General features: G+C 39.3%; 1 protein-coding gene across 6 annotated transcripts in view; it reads right to left on the bottom strand.

Annotated features, from left to right (window-relative positions):
* Nucleotides 1-12,230: 12,230 nt before the first annotated feature.
* enah (ENAH actin regulator) overlaps nucleotides 12,231-17,302 on the bottom strand; it is an 89,974-nt gene continuing 84,902 nt past the window's right edge. For all 6 annotated transcript variants that reach the window (XR_009770469.1, XM_061707389.1, XM_061707390.1 and 3 more), the window contains one exon: nucleotides 12,231-14,073. Coding sequence is in view for 5 of the 6 variants with exons in the window: in XM_061707389.1 (XP_061563373.1) it covers nucleotides 14,036-14,073 (38 nt within the window). In the remaining variant the exon portion in view is untranslated. The remainder of the gene's footprint in view (nucleotides 14,074-17,302) is intronic.

Below are 17,302 nucleotides of genomic sequence, written 5' to 3'. Positions count from 1 at the left end.
TTTGGGACAGGTCCAACCCGTTGGCTTAAACTTTATTTATTTATATAGCACTTTTCATGCAGGTAGAGTGCTTTACGTTAAAGTAAAAAGAAACAATCCCCCTTGACCCCCCCACTCCCCGTACCCTCATTCATATGACACAAATACACACACATACACACATCATACTATTCAGATGCAGACACCCCCGGCACCCCCCACCCTTGTGATAAAAATGGAGTCTGGCTGAGCTGATAGACCAGGTGAGGAAACACCTTCACGAGTGCTACTGCTTTTCTGGAGATGTCATCTGCTACCTGTGCAGACAACTGGGTCCCAAAATTCAGCTCCACACCTACATGTAGCTGAGCCACGGCCTCACCGTTACAGTGTTGGTGGTATGTTCCTACATGCAGTCCGTGATCCCAAAAATCTTAGCAAAGCCATTATTTGCAGCACCATGAGAAGAGTGTTTTTGGCTTCAAAAGAATATATGCACATCTTCATAACCTTCCCTGCCCACATTTATTTTGTTTTAATTGAGTTTATTTCAGTCATTCCACCATTCAGTCATTCAATATTAACCTAGTGTGGATGGATGCCAATGGCCTATATGCCTTTGAATAATACTCAGCAAGTCAGTCAGTGCATATCACACTATAGAAATGTGATTATGTTGCATATTCAGTAGTGGAATGATGTATGATGTATGAAGGCGGCATATATGGGTGGGACACAGTCAGTGCTGTACTGCCCCCACTGGCCAGCCGGGGCGCCAGATGGGGTGGGGAGGATCTGGCCGGGATAACGTGATCCTTCCATGCGCTACGTCCGGCCAGAAAATTCAAAAAAAAAATCTGGGATAATACCTGTCAATCACTGTGGAGCTGATTTCTTTTTTAATAAATAATTTGTTTACATTTTTTTTCTAATAATACATGGGTACTTGCACCTGGGTGTAAATAGCCTAAGCCTTATTTATATCAAGGGCGAGCTCTTCTGCTGGTGTGGATCTGGGGCTGATGTGGCACCCCCTCTGCCAGATGCACAGCTAAAATAAAAAGGTACAATGTTATTATATATTTAATCTGGACCGGTTGCCAAGTTCTGTTTGGTCCAGTCATGTTAATACTGTATAAATACTGATGAGATGTGTAACAAAAAAAGAGTAAACATTTTTTTTAAACTAATTTAGATTTTTCTTTAGCACTCATGAACTTTATTCAAAGTAGGTGTACAGGAAAAGGGTGTAGGAAGAGGGGGAAGACACGCAGGGAAAGAGCGACAGGCTAGGATTAGAACCGGCACTGCTTGCGCGAGGAGAACAGCCTGCTCTGCCCACTGAGCCATCCAGGGTCCAGAGGAAAAGGAATTAATCAGCTGCTAGATTCACACATTACATTATAGACTTCCACCGTTCATTTATTAATATAATGTTGTTAATCTCAGCAAATGTCAGGTAAATCCTTGAATGATATGATTATAACGTTTTAGTACTTAAAAAATTTGTATTTTAGGCTATTTACGTAATCAGGTGATCCGCTATTATTTGCCATGCCCTTTGTTGCTCCTCCAGTGTTTCCTTTCTTTAGTATGTGCTTTATTTCTTCATAAGCCTCCAGCAAAAGATGTTGCTCATTTGGTTAAAAGTAGGGCGCGCACAATTTATCCATTGTAGAATCAGGGACTCTGTGATCAATCTCATGGTCTTTTGACCATTTACCTGGATTTCTTACACCTGACTTGACAAAGTCGCACCTCCTGAGCCTGGTTTGGCCTTTGTGAAATGGGTGAAGCCAGGATTAACTGATCACGCTATGTCAAGCCTTGGATTTATCTCTTATCCTAGAAAAAAAAAAATCGGGGATAAAAACTTAAAAAAAAAAAAAAAGCATCTGCTGAATGACAGTAGTAGTAGTAGATGTTCTTCATTCTATAATATGAAGTTGCAAACATCTGTTGAGATGTTGTGTTGTAACTTAGGTTACCTCCACTACACATTCATGGAACCCTTGAAGCTGAAACTCAGACCTCACCCGGCAACACAAAATTGTATTTTCTGATTGGCTGAGAATGTGTGATTGGCCAAAAGGTCGGTAACCCCAGACAGCTGGGGCCTCATGTACAAAGAGTTCGGGGCACAAAAAATTTGTGTATGCTTAGTTTCACGATTAGATGTTCAAAAACTTACATGAACGTGAAAAACTGCAGTCCCTCTCGCACACATCAAGGTTGGTGTACGTACATTTCAAAGGTTTTGTCCGTTGGCGACACTTAGTGACGATGCAGCGAAGTCCAAAATATGAGGAAATGTGAAATGAACAATAAATTCACTACCACACTTGAAGGACGTGACAGTCTCCAAATCACCAAATGAGTTACACATGACTGGAACTGCAACCATTTCACAATTTTTTATTTATTTATTTATTTATTTTTTTTTAATTTATTTATTTATTTAAATTTTTTTTTTAACAATTTCACAATTAACCACATGGTCTGAACATCCAGCTAAAGGTAGGTGCAAAACAATGTAACCCGCAAATGACATTGGCAGCCTTGGCTCCGTTAGAAGACATTGCTAATGGCGGGATCGGGAGGGAGCACACACTGGTCCAGGATGAAGACTGGATCATCAGCCCATTTAGGTTACCAAGAAGAATCTTCTGGTTCGCTAACCTGAACTTGTCCCAGCGACGCTCCGGTTCGGACTAACATGTTTCTTTCAGCGGGATCTGGCAACAGGTTCGGACATCTCTCCGTCGCCATGGTGACCGTATGGGACGACTACTCGAGATAAAAGCCAGATCCTTGAAATATCCCATAACTGTGTCTGAACAGACAAACATTAAACCCCAATTTGCAGTGAAGAACCATTTCCATAAAGTTGTCTTTTTAAAATAAATCTAACATGTCACTTAAAGTTTGGCTGATACAAACTGATGTTACTCAGCGATATTTAAAGGAGCTTGAGGCAGGATTTATGAAAAAAATGTGTATACGTTTTAAGTTTTCTAATAATAATGTCAGATGAAGCGTTCCAAATCAAAAAGAATGAGCCCTCTAGTGTATCTCTCCTTTGCCTTGAACAGGCTGTGTGCTGCAAAATGTGCTGCAATTCGGAGGCCGAATTTCCCGCGCTGTCCTGTGGATGTGACGTCACATGACGCTGCATGCACGTTCTCCCCGTTCTCCCGTGCCGGCTTCACTGTTGGCTGCAGTACCCCCAACGGCCGTCGTGGTGAAGGGTGGCGCTAGAGAGTCTCATTTCTTAAAAGGAGCCTCATGCTCCTTTAAGTAAAGTTTTTATTGAATGTTTACGCTACTTTCAGAGTCTTACATTGAGTAGAACGCAGGTGCTGCAGGACTGCGTGTGTTTCTCCGGTGATGGAGGGCAGTCTCTTCTCCTGCAGATGGAGGTCGATCTCTCATCCTGTAGCTGTAAAACTTCATTTTTCAGTGACTTCTTTTCTTTATTTCTCACAATTGGACCTCGATAATCACGTTGGCACAACTTCCTCAGCAGAGGAGTATCAGACACTGTGGTAAGTCATACAGTTCGGCACTGTAAGTACATTAAAGAAGAAAAGCCTTAAGCCAAACAGTGGCAAGAAAAACTCCCCTTTAGGAGGGAAGAAACCTTGAGCAGGACCAGCAGGGGGGGGGGGGGGGGGGGCGCGCAGGCCAGCACGCAGCTCCTGAAGCTCCGGCCTGCAAACATGCACAAAAGAGAAAAAAGGGGGCCAACACAACACAGGAACAATGGACAAAAATAATGGCTATGAGATATTTATAATAAATAAAAATGGAAAAGGAGAAGAAAGGAAGGGAAGAGGAGGAGAAGAAAGGTGAGAGGCACCGCCCAGTGGATCATTAGCTAGCGCATCTCTTTTGGTTCTGTAAATTGCACAATTTTTGGTCAGCCATTTCTCACCTTCATGAACTTAGTGACCAAGGTTTGCAAGTGAGGGTTTATTGTAATGTTTTAAGTTACAGTCAATATAGTGTGGTACCGACTAGTCACAATTCATTTTCTTTTTGTTGTTCAATAAAACTGGTGTGCATTTGCTCACCTGCATGCTACGCAGCTGTTAGGCAGCTGCGTCCCATTGCAGAGGCGCGCACCGCAGTGAGACCACGTCTTTATTCATGCTGAGTGCTGACAGGTGTGAATGTGTCAGACGTGTGAGGGGTGATTGGATTTGTAAATGTACCAATTTATTGTCATTTTTCAGTTTGGGATTTATGTGGGATTATGTTTAAGTGTTATGATTATTGTTAAATGATTATGGTTTTGTGGTCTTGTCTTTTTGTTATCTTGTTATTTGAAATTGTTACGTTTGTGGAGGGGAGTAAACCCCTGCAGACGGTAGCTGCCCAATTGGACCAATTTGGTTTGGGCTATTTAAGAGGGTGGCTCACCTGACAGAGTATGAAGCCAAATCAAAGGCCAAAAGTTTTGCTAATTTGAAAATAAAATTTGAACCTGAAAATTCTTTTTTACAGTTTCAATTTTTTTCACTTTTAAAACAGCTTTTTAAACAGAAATGTGTCACTAATATCAGTTTTTTCCACTGCAAATCACGTGAATATGGTATACAGTGTTGAATCATACTTCTACTGATAACTTCTGCAACCTACGTTTCCTGAAGGCAACATGACTGAGGAACGTCCCCCGCCTTCTCTGTTATGCTGTCACTCATGATGCCACACCCCTCTCAGTTGATGCCACGCCCCCTACGCCACATCCGGGCCAAAAGTCTGAAACTGAAAAAAGAATTGAAACTGAAAAAAAAAGATCTGAAACTGGAAAAAAAAGAAGTGAAACTGAAAAAAAAGAACTGAAACTGAAAAAAAAGATGTGAAACTGAAAAAAAGATTTGAAACTGAAATAAAAATTTCTGAAACTGAAAAAAAAGATCTGAAACTGTAAAAAAGAATTTTCAGGTTCAAATTTTATTTTCAAATTTGCAAAACTTTTGGCCTTGATTTGGCTCCATAACAGAGTCTTTTGGTCTTTTCTTTTGCTAGAGGGAGGCAGTCTCTGAGTTTATGTGTCTCTGTTTTTTATGCCAGAGGAAAAACTAAAAATAAACTTTTTTTGATAAAAACTGGAACTTTTCTTGCCAGCACCCTTCTCTTATCCACTCACCTCAAACCCCAAGGCCCAAAGATCAGCTGGGCACAGGACTGGTATCTCACAGCCATATTTGACCTGCTGTCAAAGGCTTACTCCAGTCATTCAGCCCAACCAGGAACTGGCCATCTTTGGATGATCCACTGGGACTTCTGTTTTGTCGCAGGAAACACAGCTTGTTCTGCAGCTAGGGATGGTCATGGCTAAGAAATGTATTCTAAATGTAGAAATGTATTCCTGGAAGTCTGCCACCCCACCCACCAACCTTTACCCAATGGCTCAGTGAAATGTTGTCAGCCATTCAGATGGAGAGACTGCGGTTACATGGCTCGGACAGGCAAAACAGATTTGAGAGAACTGGGCTCCTTTTCTGGCTCAGTGCGGGACATGATACCCAACTCTGTCTTTTCCACTCGCAAAAGACTTGTGTGTTTTCTCTGTGGGCACTTGTCTGGAAGCCTTCCCTTTATTTATTTTTCCTTCTTCCTGTTCTGTTTGTTGTCTGTTTTCATGTTGTGGATTGTTCCTTGTGTAAAATTAAAAAACTATAAATAAAATATAAGAAAAAAAACAGGTGCCATTAATACAGGCAATGAGTGGAGGACAGAGGAGCCTCTTAAAGAAGAAGTTACAGCTTTGTGAAAGACAGAAATCTTGCTTCTTTGTAGATGACCAAATACTTATTTTACCGAGGAATTTACCAATTCAGTAAAAATCCTATGATTTCCTGGATTCTTTCCCCCCATTCTGTCTTATATATTTGAAGTGTACCTGTGATGAATATTACAGGTCTCTCTCATCTTTTTAAGTGGGAGAACTTGCACAATTGGTGGCTGACTGAATACTTTTTTACCCCACTGTATATACTGTAAATATAATTGATGAGTAATAAGTAGAACAGCTATATAAACTGCCATACATAACACCCTGTCAGTTAACCATCTACTGTTGCTAAGGAAACAAGCTGTGGAGTCACCAACGACAACATAACAACAAACGTATATTTGATCAACCCTTCAAATACATTTCAATTGATGTTTAAAATCTCCAAAAACAATGTATTGCCAAAATTGTTATTTTACTCTTTTCTCCATTCTTTGTTCCATATGAGTATCTGTGAGAAAGTGAGCAACCCCTCCCCTTCTCACCATCACTGGACTTTTTTTTTAATGTGTGTGGCAGAGTGGAGGATTGGGCGTGGTCTGCGGGGGAGCAGCACACAGGTGTGCCTGGTTCTGCTGATTGTGGCACACCTGTGTCCAATCAACCTCTCCACCCTGCCTGGGTTTATAAACAGCAGCTGCATACCAGAAGAGGGGGCTGCTGAATGGAGGAAGCTTGTTGAGAGGCTATGCCCCATTGTGCCTTTTTTTTTAGAATACGGATTTTGCCTTCCGCCTGTATGTCTGTGTCTTTTTTACACAAAATAAAAAGCCTTATTTTTTTTTTGGCATTCTACGCTCTGCAAGGGTTTTTACACCTCATCACCCAGGTCCAGTTTTGCCTTGTCCCCTTGTACGTGGGGAGGCCGCTCTGGTTCCTCACAGTATCAATAAATTCAAAAATATGATTAAATGCAGTTACTGTGTGCAATTTAGTGATAAAAATCGCACTTCTTTATGTAACTGGTGTTTTGAAGAAGCCAATTTTCAAAATGGGTACATTTTTCAAGAACATTATCTGGGTTTGTGGGGCAACAATTGCTGTGTCATGCAGTCATAGCCATACAGTTACCTGCAAAAAGACAGCAAAATAGTCATATAATTGATTATCATCACTTTTATTGTTATCACAGTAGTACCACAAACTGTCATTATGAAATTTTAAGTCCATATTGCCCATACCTAGCTGCAATCAAAAAATATTTTTAATAATTGAGTATTCTGTCAAATATTCTGATGAGTAATTGGATAAAGAAATTGGCCCATTCTGCTGATTTGTCATGTAATTACTCAAGCTTTTTTTATACATTAAAAATACATAAAATGGTTATAAACTCTTAATTTAAATCATTTTTTAAATGAGAAAATGAACATTTTATTGCCTGAAATGCTGAAAAATATATATTTTGGTGTACACTTCTTAGTTCATCATATGTAAAAAAGGATGCATAGGTAAAACATATTTAGAAAGAAGTTTTTTCATCTTTGATGCAAAATTAACATTATCTTAATGTTGTTCAGACTTAATTACTGCTCTGAGGGTGTTGTTTAATCAAATGACCTGTGTTAGAGTCACTATTTATCAATTATTCGATTACTGAATAATTTGACAACTATTTCAACAATCAATTCATCCGATAAATTGTTTCAGCCCTAAATGTAACTCTGCTCTCCATAATAACTGAAAATGGGTTGGAATCAGTGCTTCTTTGGGTTCCTGTTGCCTTTCTATCATCTGAAACCAGTCAAGCCGTTCTCCACATCAACATGGCATTTCCACTCAAAACTGCCACTCATTACATATCACCCTTTTTTCTCCCCCCAGTCTGAAGTCAATGACTGGAACGCTTTACAAAACACTCTCAAGCTCACTGTCTTCATCTCCCTTCACTGATTTTAAACAAAATGTGTTACACATTATAGTCGACTTCTGCATCTGTTGAACATGTCTATTTGCTGTGTCTTATTGTTTAATGTTATATTGTGTTGTATTTACTTTTAATTTTTGTTTTTTGTAACTTTATAAAACCTGTTTTATGTTCAATTTTCAATAAAACGTTATTTATATAGCGTCTATTACAACAGAAGTTGTCTCTAGGTGCTTTCCAGATTCCTAGAACATGACCCCCGAGCAATTATTACATAAACATAACATAAACAATAGCAGGTAGAAACTCCCCTAGTAGGAGAAAAACCTTAAACCAAACAGTGGCAAGAAAATCTCCCCTTTAGGAGGGAAGAAACCTGCACCAGGACCTGGATCAAAAGGGGGGACCCTCCTGCCAGAGGCCAGACTGGGTGGGGCAGGAAAAGAGGAAACAGACAGAGAGAATGAAGAACAGAGAAAGGAGAGACACAAACACAAAGGCTAACTGGTGCACTACAGGGATGACCAGCTCAACAAACTACAAGAACTATGGACAACAATGTTGACTATGAGATACTTATAATTAATAAATGAAAATGGAAGAGGAGAAGAGAAGGAGGGTGATGAGCACCGCCCAGTGGATCATGTTGGTCCCCCCTGCAGCATAAGCCTATAGCAGCATATCTACCACAAAGCTAAGTTTGAGACTAACTATTATAGTCTTGTTCTATAGCTGCAGCTATGACTACTGACTCTAACACACTAGAGTTTACACTAGGGGTTTACTAAACACTAACTATAGGCTTTACTAAACAGAAAGGTTTTAAGTTTGGTTTTAAAGGTTCCATAGTAATGGTGCCTGATAGCAGAACGCCCGCCCTCCAAATCTACATTTGGATATTCATATTAGGAACTACGAGTAAACCTGCACTCGGAGAACGGAGAGCTCTGCCAGGAACAAAAGGCACTATCAGGTCTTGCAAATATTGTGAAGCTAAGCCGTTTTGGGCTTTATACGCAAGTAATAGAATTTTGAATTGGATTCTGAATTTTACAGGTAGCCAAGGGAGCGATGCTAACACTGGAGAGACGTGGTCTCTCCTGCTGATTCCTGTCAGTACTCGTGCTGCTGCATTCTGGATCTGCTGGAGGATATTCAGAGAATGACTTGGACATCCTGCTAACAACGCATTACAGTAATCTGGTCTAGAAGATACAAACGCATGAACTAGTTTTTCTGCATCACTCTGCAAGAGGATTTTCCTAATCTTTGCAATATTACGGAGATGGAAAAATGCTATTTTACAAACCTTACAAACCTTCTCACAGTTGCACTGGAAGCCATCGCAACACCATCTAATCCATTCCTAAGATGCTTTGGAACAAAAATAACCTCTGTTTTATTGGAATTTAGAAGCAAAAAATTTCCGGACATCCAGTCCTTGATGTCCCTAAGACATGCCTGAAGTTTAGCTAACGGTTTTGTTTCATCTGGCTTTATAGAAAAATAGAGCTGCGTATCATCAGCATAGCAATGAAAGTGTATGCCGTGATTCTGGATTATACTTCCCAATGGCTGCATGTATAAACTGAACAAGATTGGCCCTAGCACTGAACCCTGCGGAACACCATAACAGACCCTTGACTGTTCTGAAGAAACCTCATGTACATGAACAAACTGGAATCTGTCAGATAGATATGATTTAAACCAACGTAGAACTGTCCCTTTATATACGTATATAGTGTATTACTTTATGTCAAAGATTATCTTTGAATCTTTATATGGTGCATAAAAACTGAACATCTGTATGGAAATTAATTACATAGGTTAAAAGGTATTTATTTGATCAATATAACTAAGAGCACAGAGCTTTCCCTTCAAATTAATTTCCTTTGAAAGCAAATTAAAACCAAGCCAAAAACTGCATGTTACTGTAAAGACAGTCCCCTCTATAATAATATAATGTAATAACATTATATATATTAAATGCATTGACTAAACAAAGCAACAAGTAAGCAAAACTTTATTGTTTAACAGAGCTCTCTATGTGAAAACATTTCACGTACCAAAGGTGCTTCTTTTTTAAGACCCCTTGACAAAATGAAAATAAGAAAGACTACTTTGCTCCTAGTTAAGATGTTCAGCAGAAGGGTGATGGGTTCAGAGCCGACCTGCTTTTGTTAGAGAACCTAGATAATTACTGTCAGCTGATGTTAGATTGCTCTGTGGGTTTTATTCATTTATAATTTCTGTGTAAACACACAGTAGTGTGTAGTGGCTGGGTGTTTCTTTTATAGAAAAAAAATAACTGGATAAGAAAATGTTTTCACTTTATTTAGTCAAGCATTAAATTAGTCAAATTAATCTAAGCGTGAAATTAGCTAAAGTTAAAAATTACTAAAGTAATATTGGTTCTACTTAAGTAAGAGTGGAACCTATTTTTTGTTTCATGGTATTTGTGACCTAATCTTAGCTGAATTATATAAATTAAGGGACAACTTCTCCTGTATGATACAGTGTAGAAAACCTGTGGGGCCAAAGTTTTTAAACACAGTTATGCAGAATGGTACATCACTGCTATGACTGTAATGAATCTACTCTAAATTAAATACAAACATAACAATGGGACACATTTAAACAAAAAGCAACAATGACATCATGTTCTTGGGACTGTATAGAAAAGTTATTTCCAACAGTTATTCAGCAAGTCATAGTCAATTCCTAACAGACTCAGCTGATCAGTTGTTCATACATAGAGCAACATGAACACTTTTTGGTTGGCAAAAGCGTGACCAACAAACTTGTGCAAAAGTAACATGGTACAATTATATTTATTAAAGAAGATGCTTAAACCAACATTAAATTTAAGAGTTTGAGTTGTTTTGGATGGTAAAAAAATGACTCATCCTTGGCCCTCATTCTGAGCAGTGGCTCCCCATCAGATATACTTCCTGAACTTTCAAACTAAGAGCATGGTCTACTGCAGATAAGAAGCTAAGTACGGTACCTCACAATATACCACGGTCTGTGTGAATACTCGATTCTGATTGGCTGGCAGGTGTAGGTTAAAGTGATAACCTACACCTAGAAAACAAGTTTGGTCAAATTGCCTGATAACTTTAATATCATTGCGCTGGATCAACTGCAAGGTGGTAACCACGGCAACGGAGATTCAGAGAAGAAGAGCCGGCTACCGCAGGACGGTAAAGAGGGCCCAAGAACTGATAGTGCGAAGGTCCTATTGTATCTGTAAGAATTTTTATCCTCGTTTTTTTTCTCCTCCTTCCGACGAAAGGAGGGCCTTTTGCTCCCCTAAACGTGCCCCAAAAATTCACCAAATTTTGCACACAAGCCAGGACTGGCGAAAAATTTGATATTTAATGGTTTGCATTAATGGGCGTGACCTAACGGCTCAACAGCGCCCCCTAGAAAACTTGGTGCCTCAAGCCCCACAATACAGTTTGACGTACATGCACGAAAATCGGTACACACCTGTATCATGTCGCAACTTAAAGAAAAGTCTCTTGGCGCCATGGCCGAAACCGAACAGGAAGTTGGCCATTTTGAATGAATCGTGTAATTTTGGCGCAATTTATGTCATTTCTTCGGCCGTTAATGCGGCCCAACGTGCACCCAGCTGTTATACATCAAAATGTGCGTCTCCATCCTGCGACGATGGGCATTACTTTTCTCAATCAAAAGCGTTACCGTGGCGATGATAGACGCCAAAAAGCGCGTCCCCCCCTTCATCTGATCGGTTCATATTTGATAATTCCTACTTTCTGCTATAACTTTTGAATTGTATGACATAGAGTCGTGGGTGGTGTCATCGGACTCGGTTTTGACTCATTCACCTTAATTGGCGCAAATTCGCCCCGCCCCTTCTTCTGATTGGTCGATATATGATAGTTCCTATTTTCTGCAATAACTTTTGAATGGTTTGATATAGAGAGTCGTGGGTGGTGTCATCTGCTAAATGTCCAGGCCTGAAGAATCTACATGCAAGTCATACAAGCTTCCACTGCAGCCTGAACGTGCACAAGGGTGCGAGGACCCGTTCATCGCTGCTTGCAGCTTTAATTATTACTGTTTGTTACTGTAGCATAGCCGAGTGGAGCTGAGCAGACTAGAATATCTCCTGTTGCTAAATCGTATCTCAGGTCCGTCCTCGTTACTGGAGAAGTCAACACTATGTCCATTGCATCAGGACCTTATGGGACGGTAGTGACTGTTCCAGGTATTAGTCAAACCCTCATGTGTTACCAAGGAAACTGAGTTATGGCTTGTTAAAAAACCTAGGTTCCAACGGCTGCAGACGAGAGATTAAATAGTCCGCTCAGCCGCTCAGCCGCTCAGCTGTGGCTTGTTATAAAACTAATGATTTCAACTGAAAACACATTAAAGCATGAATAACTGATTTAATATTTATGTTTCTTGGTAAGTGACCGTGGTATAAGCGGGATAATGCCCGATGAGGTGTACATTAACATAAATATACTTCGCGCAGGCAAACCGCCCCCGCGTCGTCCATATATTTATGACAATGTACACCTTGTCGGGCATTATCCGTTACATATTCAACTTCAAGGAAAAACAATCTCGAGATTGATGTTTGGAAGAACTAAGTCAAAAAAATTAATAAGTTTGAAAAAAGACCCAAAACCATTTACATCACTCTGGAATCTACTTAGAAGTCTGACATTTCTCCTTCCATATCCCAATGTAGGTAGCTATAAGTTATTCATGAGGTATGATTGCATTTTTGAAACTTCTCAGTATCTCATTCAGGCAGTAAGATTGGAGAACTCCAACATGGCTTTTGACAGCAACATGATAGCTAACTTTTTTTGTTAAAAGCACAAGCAAAATACAGTTTCCCATTAGATTTCACAACAGCAGGAGGAAAAGGCAAAGAAAATTATTAAACAAACATCATTGATAAGCACTAGTGAAAGGATAAGCGGTACATATGTATCCTTCATGCACATCAATTATACATAGGGGTTGTTTGGTTAAGCTTTCAAAAGTTTTGTCTTATCACTGTGTTCAAAAAAAGTAAAATATTTGACTAAATAAACAGTATTCTGGGTGTAAAAGAAGAAAAAAATATACATTGTTTGTTGCCTTTATTCGTCTACATAAGCCTTTAATTTCACAGAAAATCTGTCACACAGCTGAAAGTCATTAACACCATGTAAAAGGAAGGCCATAAAGACAGACTGACAGTGAAAATATGTGGTGGTTTAAGGATGGGACAGGTTGCCTGTTAAAAAATGCTACACTTGATGGTTGTAATACATTTGTGACAGTTAAATCAGTTTTGTGGCAAACTTGTGACCTTTTCTCTATTGCAAAACTGAAATCACATACTCACATAAATATGACAGACTGCAATAAAAGGATGAAATGAAATAATTAAAATCAATACACCCAATAAAAGATAGTTCTATGAACATGTGTAGTTATGGTTAATTAGTATGTACTGTATGACAAGTGTAGAAGATAATTATGTTGATTGCCAAGTGATACGCAGTGACCGTCAGACTCTCCAGCACAAATAACTGAGTGGAAAACATCTACTTTTGAATACATAAAAAAATCAATTATGATTATGATTCTGGCAAAATAGTGATCTTTGTAAAGACTAGATTAATAAGCTACTTGTTATACTCAAAAATCTCTCTTGGAGCATACATAGGTGATCATTTCACTCAAATAGTTTTTCAAATGCCATCATTTGAGGAAGCCACAGCTTCCAGTATCCTGCAGTGGGAAGCTACAGCAGAAGCCCAGAGTCGCTCATACTTGCTCACACACACCCATGAATGCACAGGCGCATGCACGCTACCCCTAGAGCAGTTTTACCATACCCAACTTTTTCTTTTCTATACTCTCTTAACAAATCTCTGATCATAAATCACAAGAGTTCTGATCTTTAGCATCAACACTGTTCTGTTTACTAATGATTAATCAGTGAAAAGTTGAATTTATTTGCACTTCTTTTATTGTTATTGTGGTACAAACAAAGGGACACCATGTTTGCATAAATACATTCGATCGTCTGGCAAACTCTGCACTGTTCTCCAGGAGTAATAACCTCAGCTGGGGCAGGACGTGGGAGGCAGAGGTTTCAGAGACCAATGTGAACACAAGGTTTTCCCAAATGGCCTCTCCGAGTCACAGCCTCTTACCACCCTATCCACTGCTACTCTGTTTGATGCTGTTTTCATCCAAATGCTCTCCTCTCTGTGTAATTATATGCTTGTCATATTCACAATCTCCACTGTTTTGTTATTTCTGTTCTCCTTTGTAAAGTTGTCCTAAATGGACAATTGGTTGTGTGTCCGGTCACAGGGATGCAGATGTCGTGAACAATCAGCCTGGATCGTCTACGCTGTGCTGGACTTGCCGAGCTCCTCCCTGATTGCTGAGGACATAGAACAAAGACACAAGAACATCAACTCATTTTGTGCATGGGTCCAAGGGCCTGATTTACTAAAGGTTTGCGTGTGTAAAAACGTGTGCAAACTTGACATCACCTGCAAACCAAAGTGCCAGCTGATCTACTAACAGCGTGCAAAGAGGACTGCGCCTCTCAAATGAGCAAAATAGCACACGCTATTCATTTAGTACTTTTGCCCTGATGAATAATCAATATGGGGCGTACCCGCCAGAAATCGCTAAATACTGGGAGGGGAAAATGCAAATAATCTCCTTTTACCACCCGCAATGAGATTTACCAAGCCTGAAATTTATTGCGGGGATTGTGTTTGCGTCTGTATTTAATACGTTCGAAAGGAAGGTGCTAATCTGCCCAGCATTACGCAGGGATGCTTGTTGGTGCCTGATTTGAGGACTGGGGTGGGGATGGCTCAACTGTTAAATCGAGTATTATTCAGCAAAAGGTTGCCACAGGAGGCACATTCATTTGTTTATTTGTGATAATAAATAAATCACGTGTTTTCATGGAGAAAAAAGTGTTTCTTATTGTGCGCCTATACTTGTTCTGCAGTTGTCATACCCCGGTGTTCAGCACCCCTGCCGTGAAAAGCACCCCCTCGTCTGACAAAAATGATATTATCATTCCGTGTCACGTTCTGTTTAGCGTCCAGTTTTGTGTTAATGATTCATGTTTAAATGCGCTCATGGATTCCACAATAGTCATACTTTCCCACCATCACAGTCACAGATAACAAAAATGGGGTAAATGGTTATTGATGTCATTAATTAATAGCCTGCTTACTGTGTTGTCTTCCATAATATTTGTAAATATATATACCGGTAATATAAACTCCTAAGTATGTGTTTGTGTGAGTGTGTATATATAAATATATTGAAGTGTCAGTGTGTTGTTTTTCTTGGTCTACTTATCATTGAATATACGAGGGGGTGCTTTTCACGGCAGGGGTGCTGAATACGGCACAACAATTTGCCTCTTCCACTAATATCTCTAACTCCAACTCGTCAAATTTAATTTTGCGCTTGCGACTTTATCCTGCTTTCCATCCAGACTCTCCATGGCGCAAAGTTTGCGCTGCAAACCGTAAGACACGCAACACCTCATTTAAATACTGCGGTTTGCACCTGTTATCAATTGCGCACGCAATCTTAGTTGATCACCCGCAAAACACACAACAACAGCACGCGCAAACTTTTTCAGTGCACACGCAACTTAGTACTCTTTATTTAGGATCTTAGTAAATCGGGCCCTAAGTGTTTGCGGGCAATACCTTGTATTATATGTAAAGTCAGAAAAATAAAAAGTGAATGCACATTAAACATATATGACCAAGGGAAGTCTCCAATACAAACAATGATGTTTATTACTTATTCTGTTATTGTTCCTTACCAATTTTCTCAGAGTCAGAGATATAAACAACAAAACAGAAAAACCAATTTAGTCAGACAACTTCACGTTAAACTCTGTGTTGAGCAACTGTATAAGATATGACTCACCTCTTACTGGGGCGTTTTGTTTGAAAAAAAAAACAAGATAATTGGAAAAAAATAAAGTGTAAGGACAATGAGAGGATATCTTCATTCTCGCAAGATTAAGACGGAATCTGAATGTTTTGGCTTTTGCTGACAAGCATTTAGAGTTTAAAAAAAAAAAGATTTTTTTTGTCACTTTTCAGGTAGGTATTTTCCAATGCGTGATATCTTCGTATTCTTTTTTTTCTGAGGCTTCAGGTTCCAAGGTTCAGATAGCTTGGAAATACAGTATCTCTCCACAATTACATAAAACAATTCCATAAACTCTCCATACTGTCCACAGTTGGTTTCCTTCATTTTCACTAAAAACTAATTTGATCAACATAACAGACATTGTAAAAGAGGAAAAACCACACACCAAACACAAGTTTATTATTAAAGCCGCAGCCAGTGTTGATTATGGCCACCGGCCCCAGGTATCACCACCTTCCTACACTGTTCCGTAAAGTCACTTTCACCTGGATATCATTACGTATGTCCTATGCCAAAGCCATGACAGCCATCCCCTACAATGTACACTTCCTATCTTTCTGTGATACATTATCAAATCAAGTCAAAATTTATTTCTATACCACAATAAAAACAAAGAGTTGAGCAAATTGATCTACAATTGCACAAATACAACAAACAACTTCAACAATAAATAATAACCTAGAACAAATACCCTGATGCAATAACAGATTAAATCAACAACAGCATGAAGTAAAACAGTTTTTGTATGATACAGACCCTTACAATCTGCTGTACTGGGACTAAAAGCCTATAAAAATAAATATGTTTTCAGGAAAACTTTAAAATGATGAAGTGTGCATGTCTAAGATCAGAATGTAAACTGTTTCAGAGTGTTAGGGGGTCCTGCTCCTGGCCTGGATAGTTGGGTGTCCTGCTTTCCTGCCTGGATAGTTTTTACTCCCACGTGTACTAATCCATTGCTTTACATGTGTTTTTTGTTTCGTTTTTTTGTGTGTATTCTGAAGAAATCCCAGCACAACTTAAAGCTCTCTTGTCTTTTGTATGTGGCCATTCCCCATTTCCCTGAGTGTTCATTAGATAAAACGTTGAATGAGTCACTGCCAGATCCTGTACGTTGTGACCCTCTGTCTGCGATCATTAGTGACATGTCAGCAAAGAGATAGCTACAAAATAGCAGTAATTTGAACATATCAATGATCAGTCAACTTCATGTTACATCATATAAAACTAGCTTTAAGAGCAAATGGTTCCTGCAGGACCAATTCCACTACTCCAATACCTGCTCATCTCTGATACACCATCACAGCAGATTCCTCAGAAGAATACTGTAGGTGGCATGACTTAACATTTTATGGAAAATGCTAGGTGTAGAAAGAGAATAGAAATGGAAAGAGGACAGTTCCCTGTGGTGCTCCTGTATTTCTGAGCACATAATGAGAGTGGGAACTTCCCAGCCAGTCAGTGCTGTTTTTAAATCAGTGATAGTACTTGTTTTGACCTTGTTTGTTAAAGTAAAATGCCTTGAGTTCCCCACATGTAGCTGTATAATTAAATGGGAAGGAGGGTAAACTTTTGTTAGGCACCAAAATAACTTGAATCGAAGCAGTTTTGAGTTTGCAGTAAAATGACAGTTTAGCGTTTTGGCAATCGACCTATGTGAAAAATAAATTGCTATCTTAAACCTGTTTCAA

The sequence above is a fragment of the Cololabis saira genome, chromosome 18 (assembly GCF_033807715.1).
Source record: "Cololabis saira isolate AMF1-May2022 chromosome 18, fColSai1.1, whole genome shotgun sequence".
NCBI lineage: Eukaryota > Metazoa > Chordata > Actinopteri > Beloniformes > Belonidae > Cololabis > Cololabis saira.
Note: the sequence above shows the minus strand (reverse complement) of the source record. Positions and strands in the feature narration are given on the sequence as shown.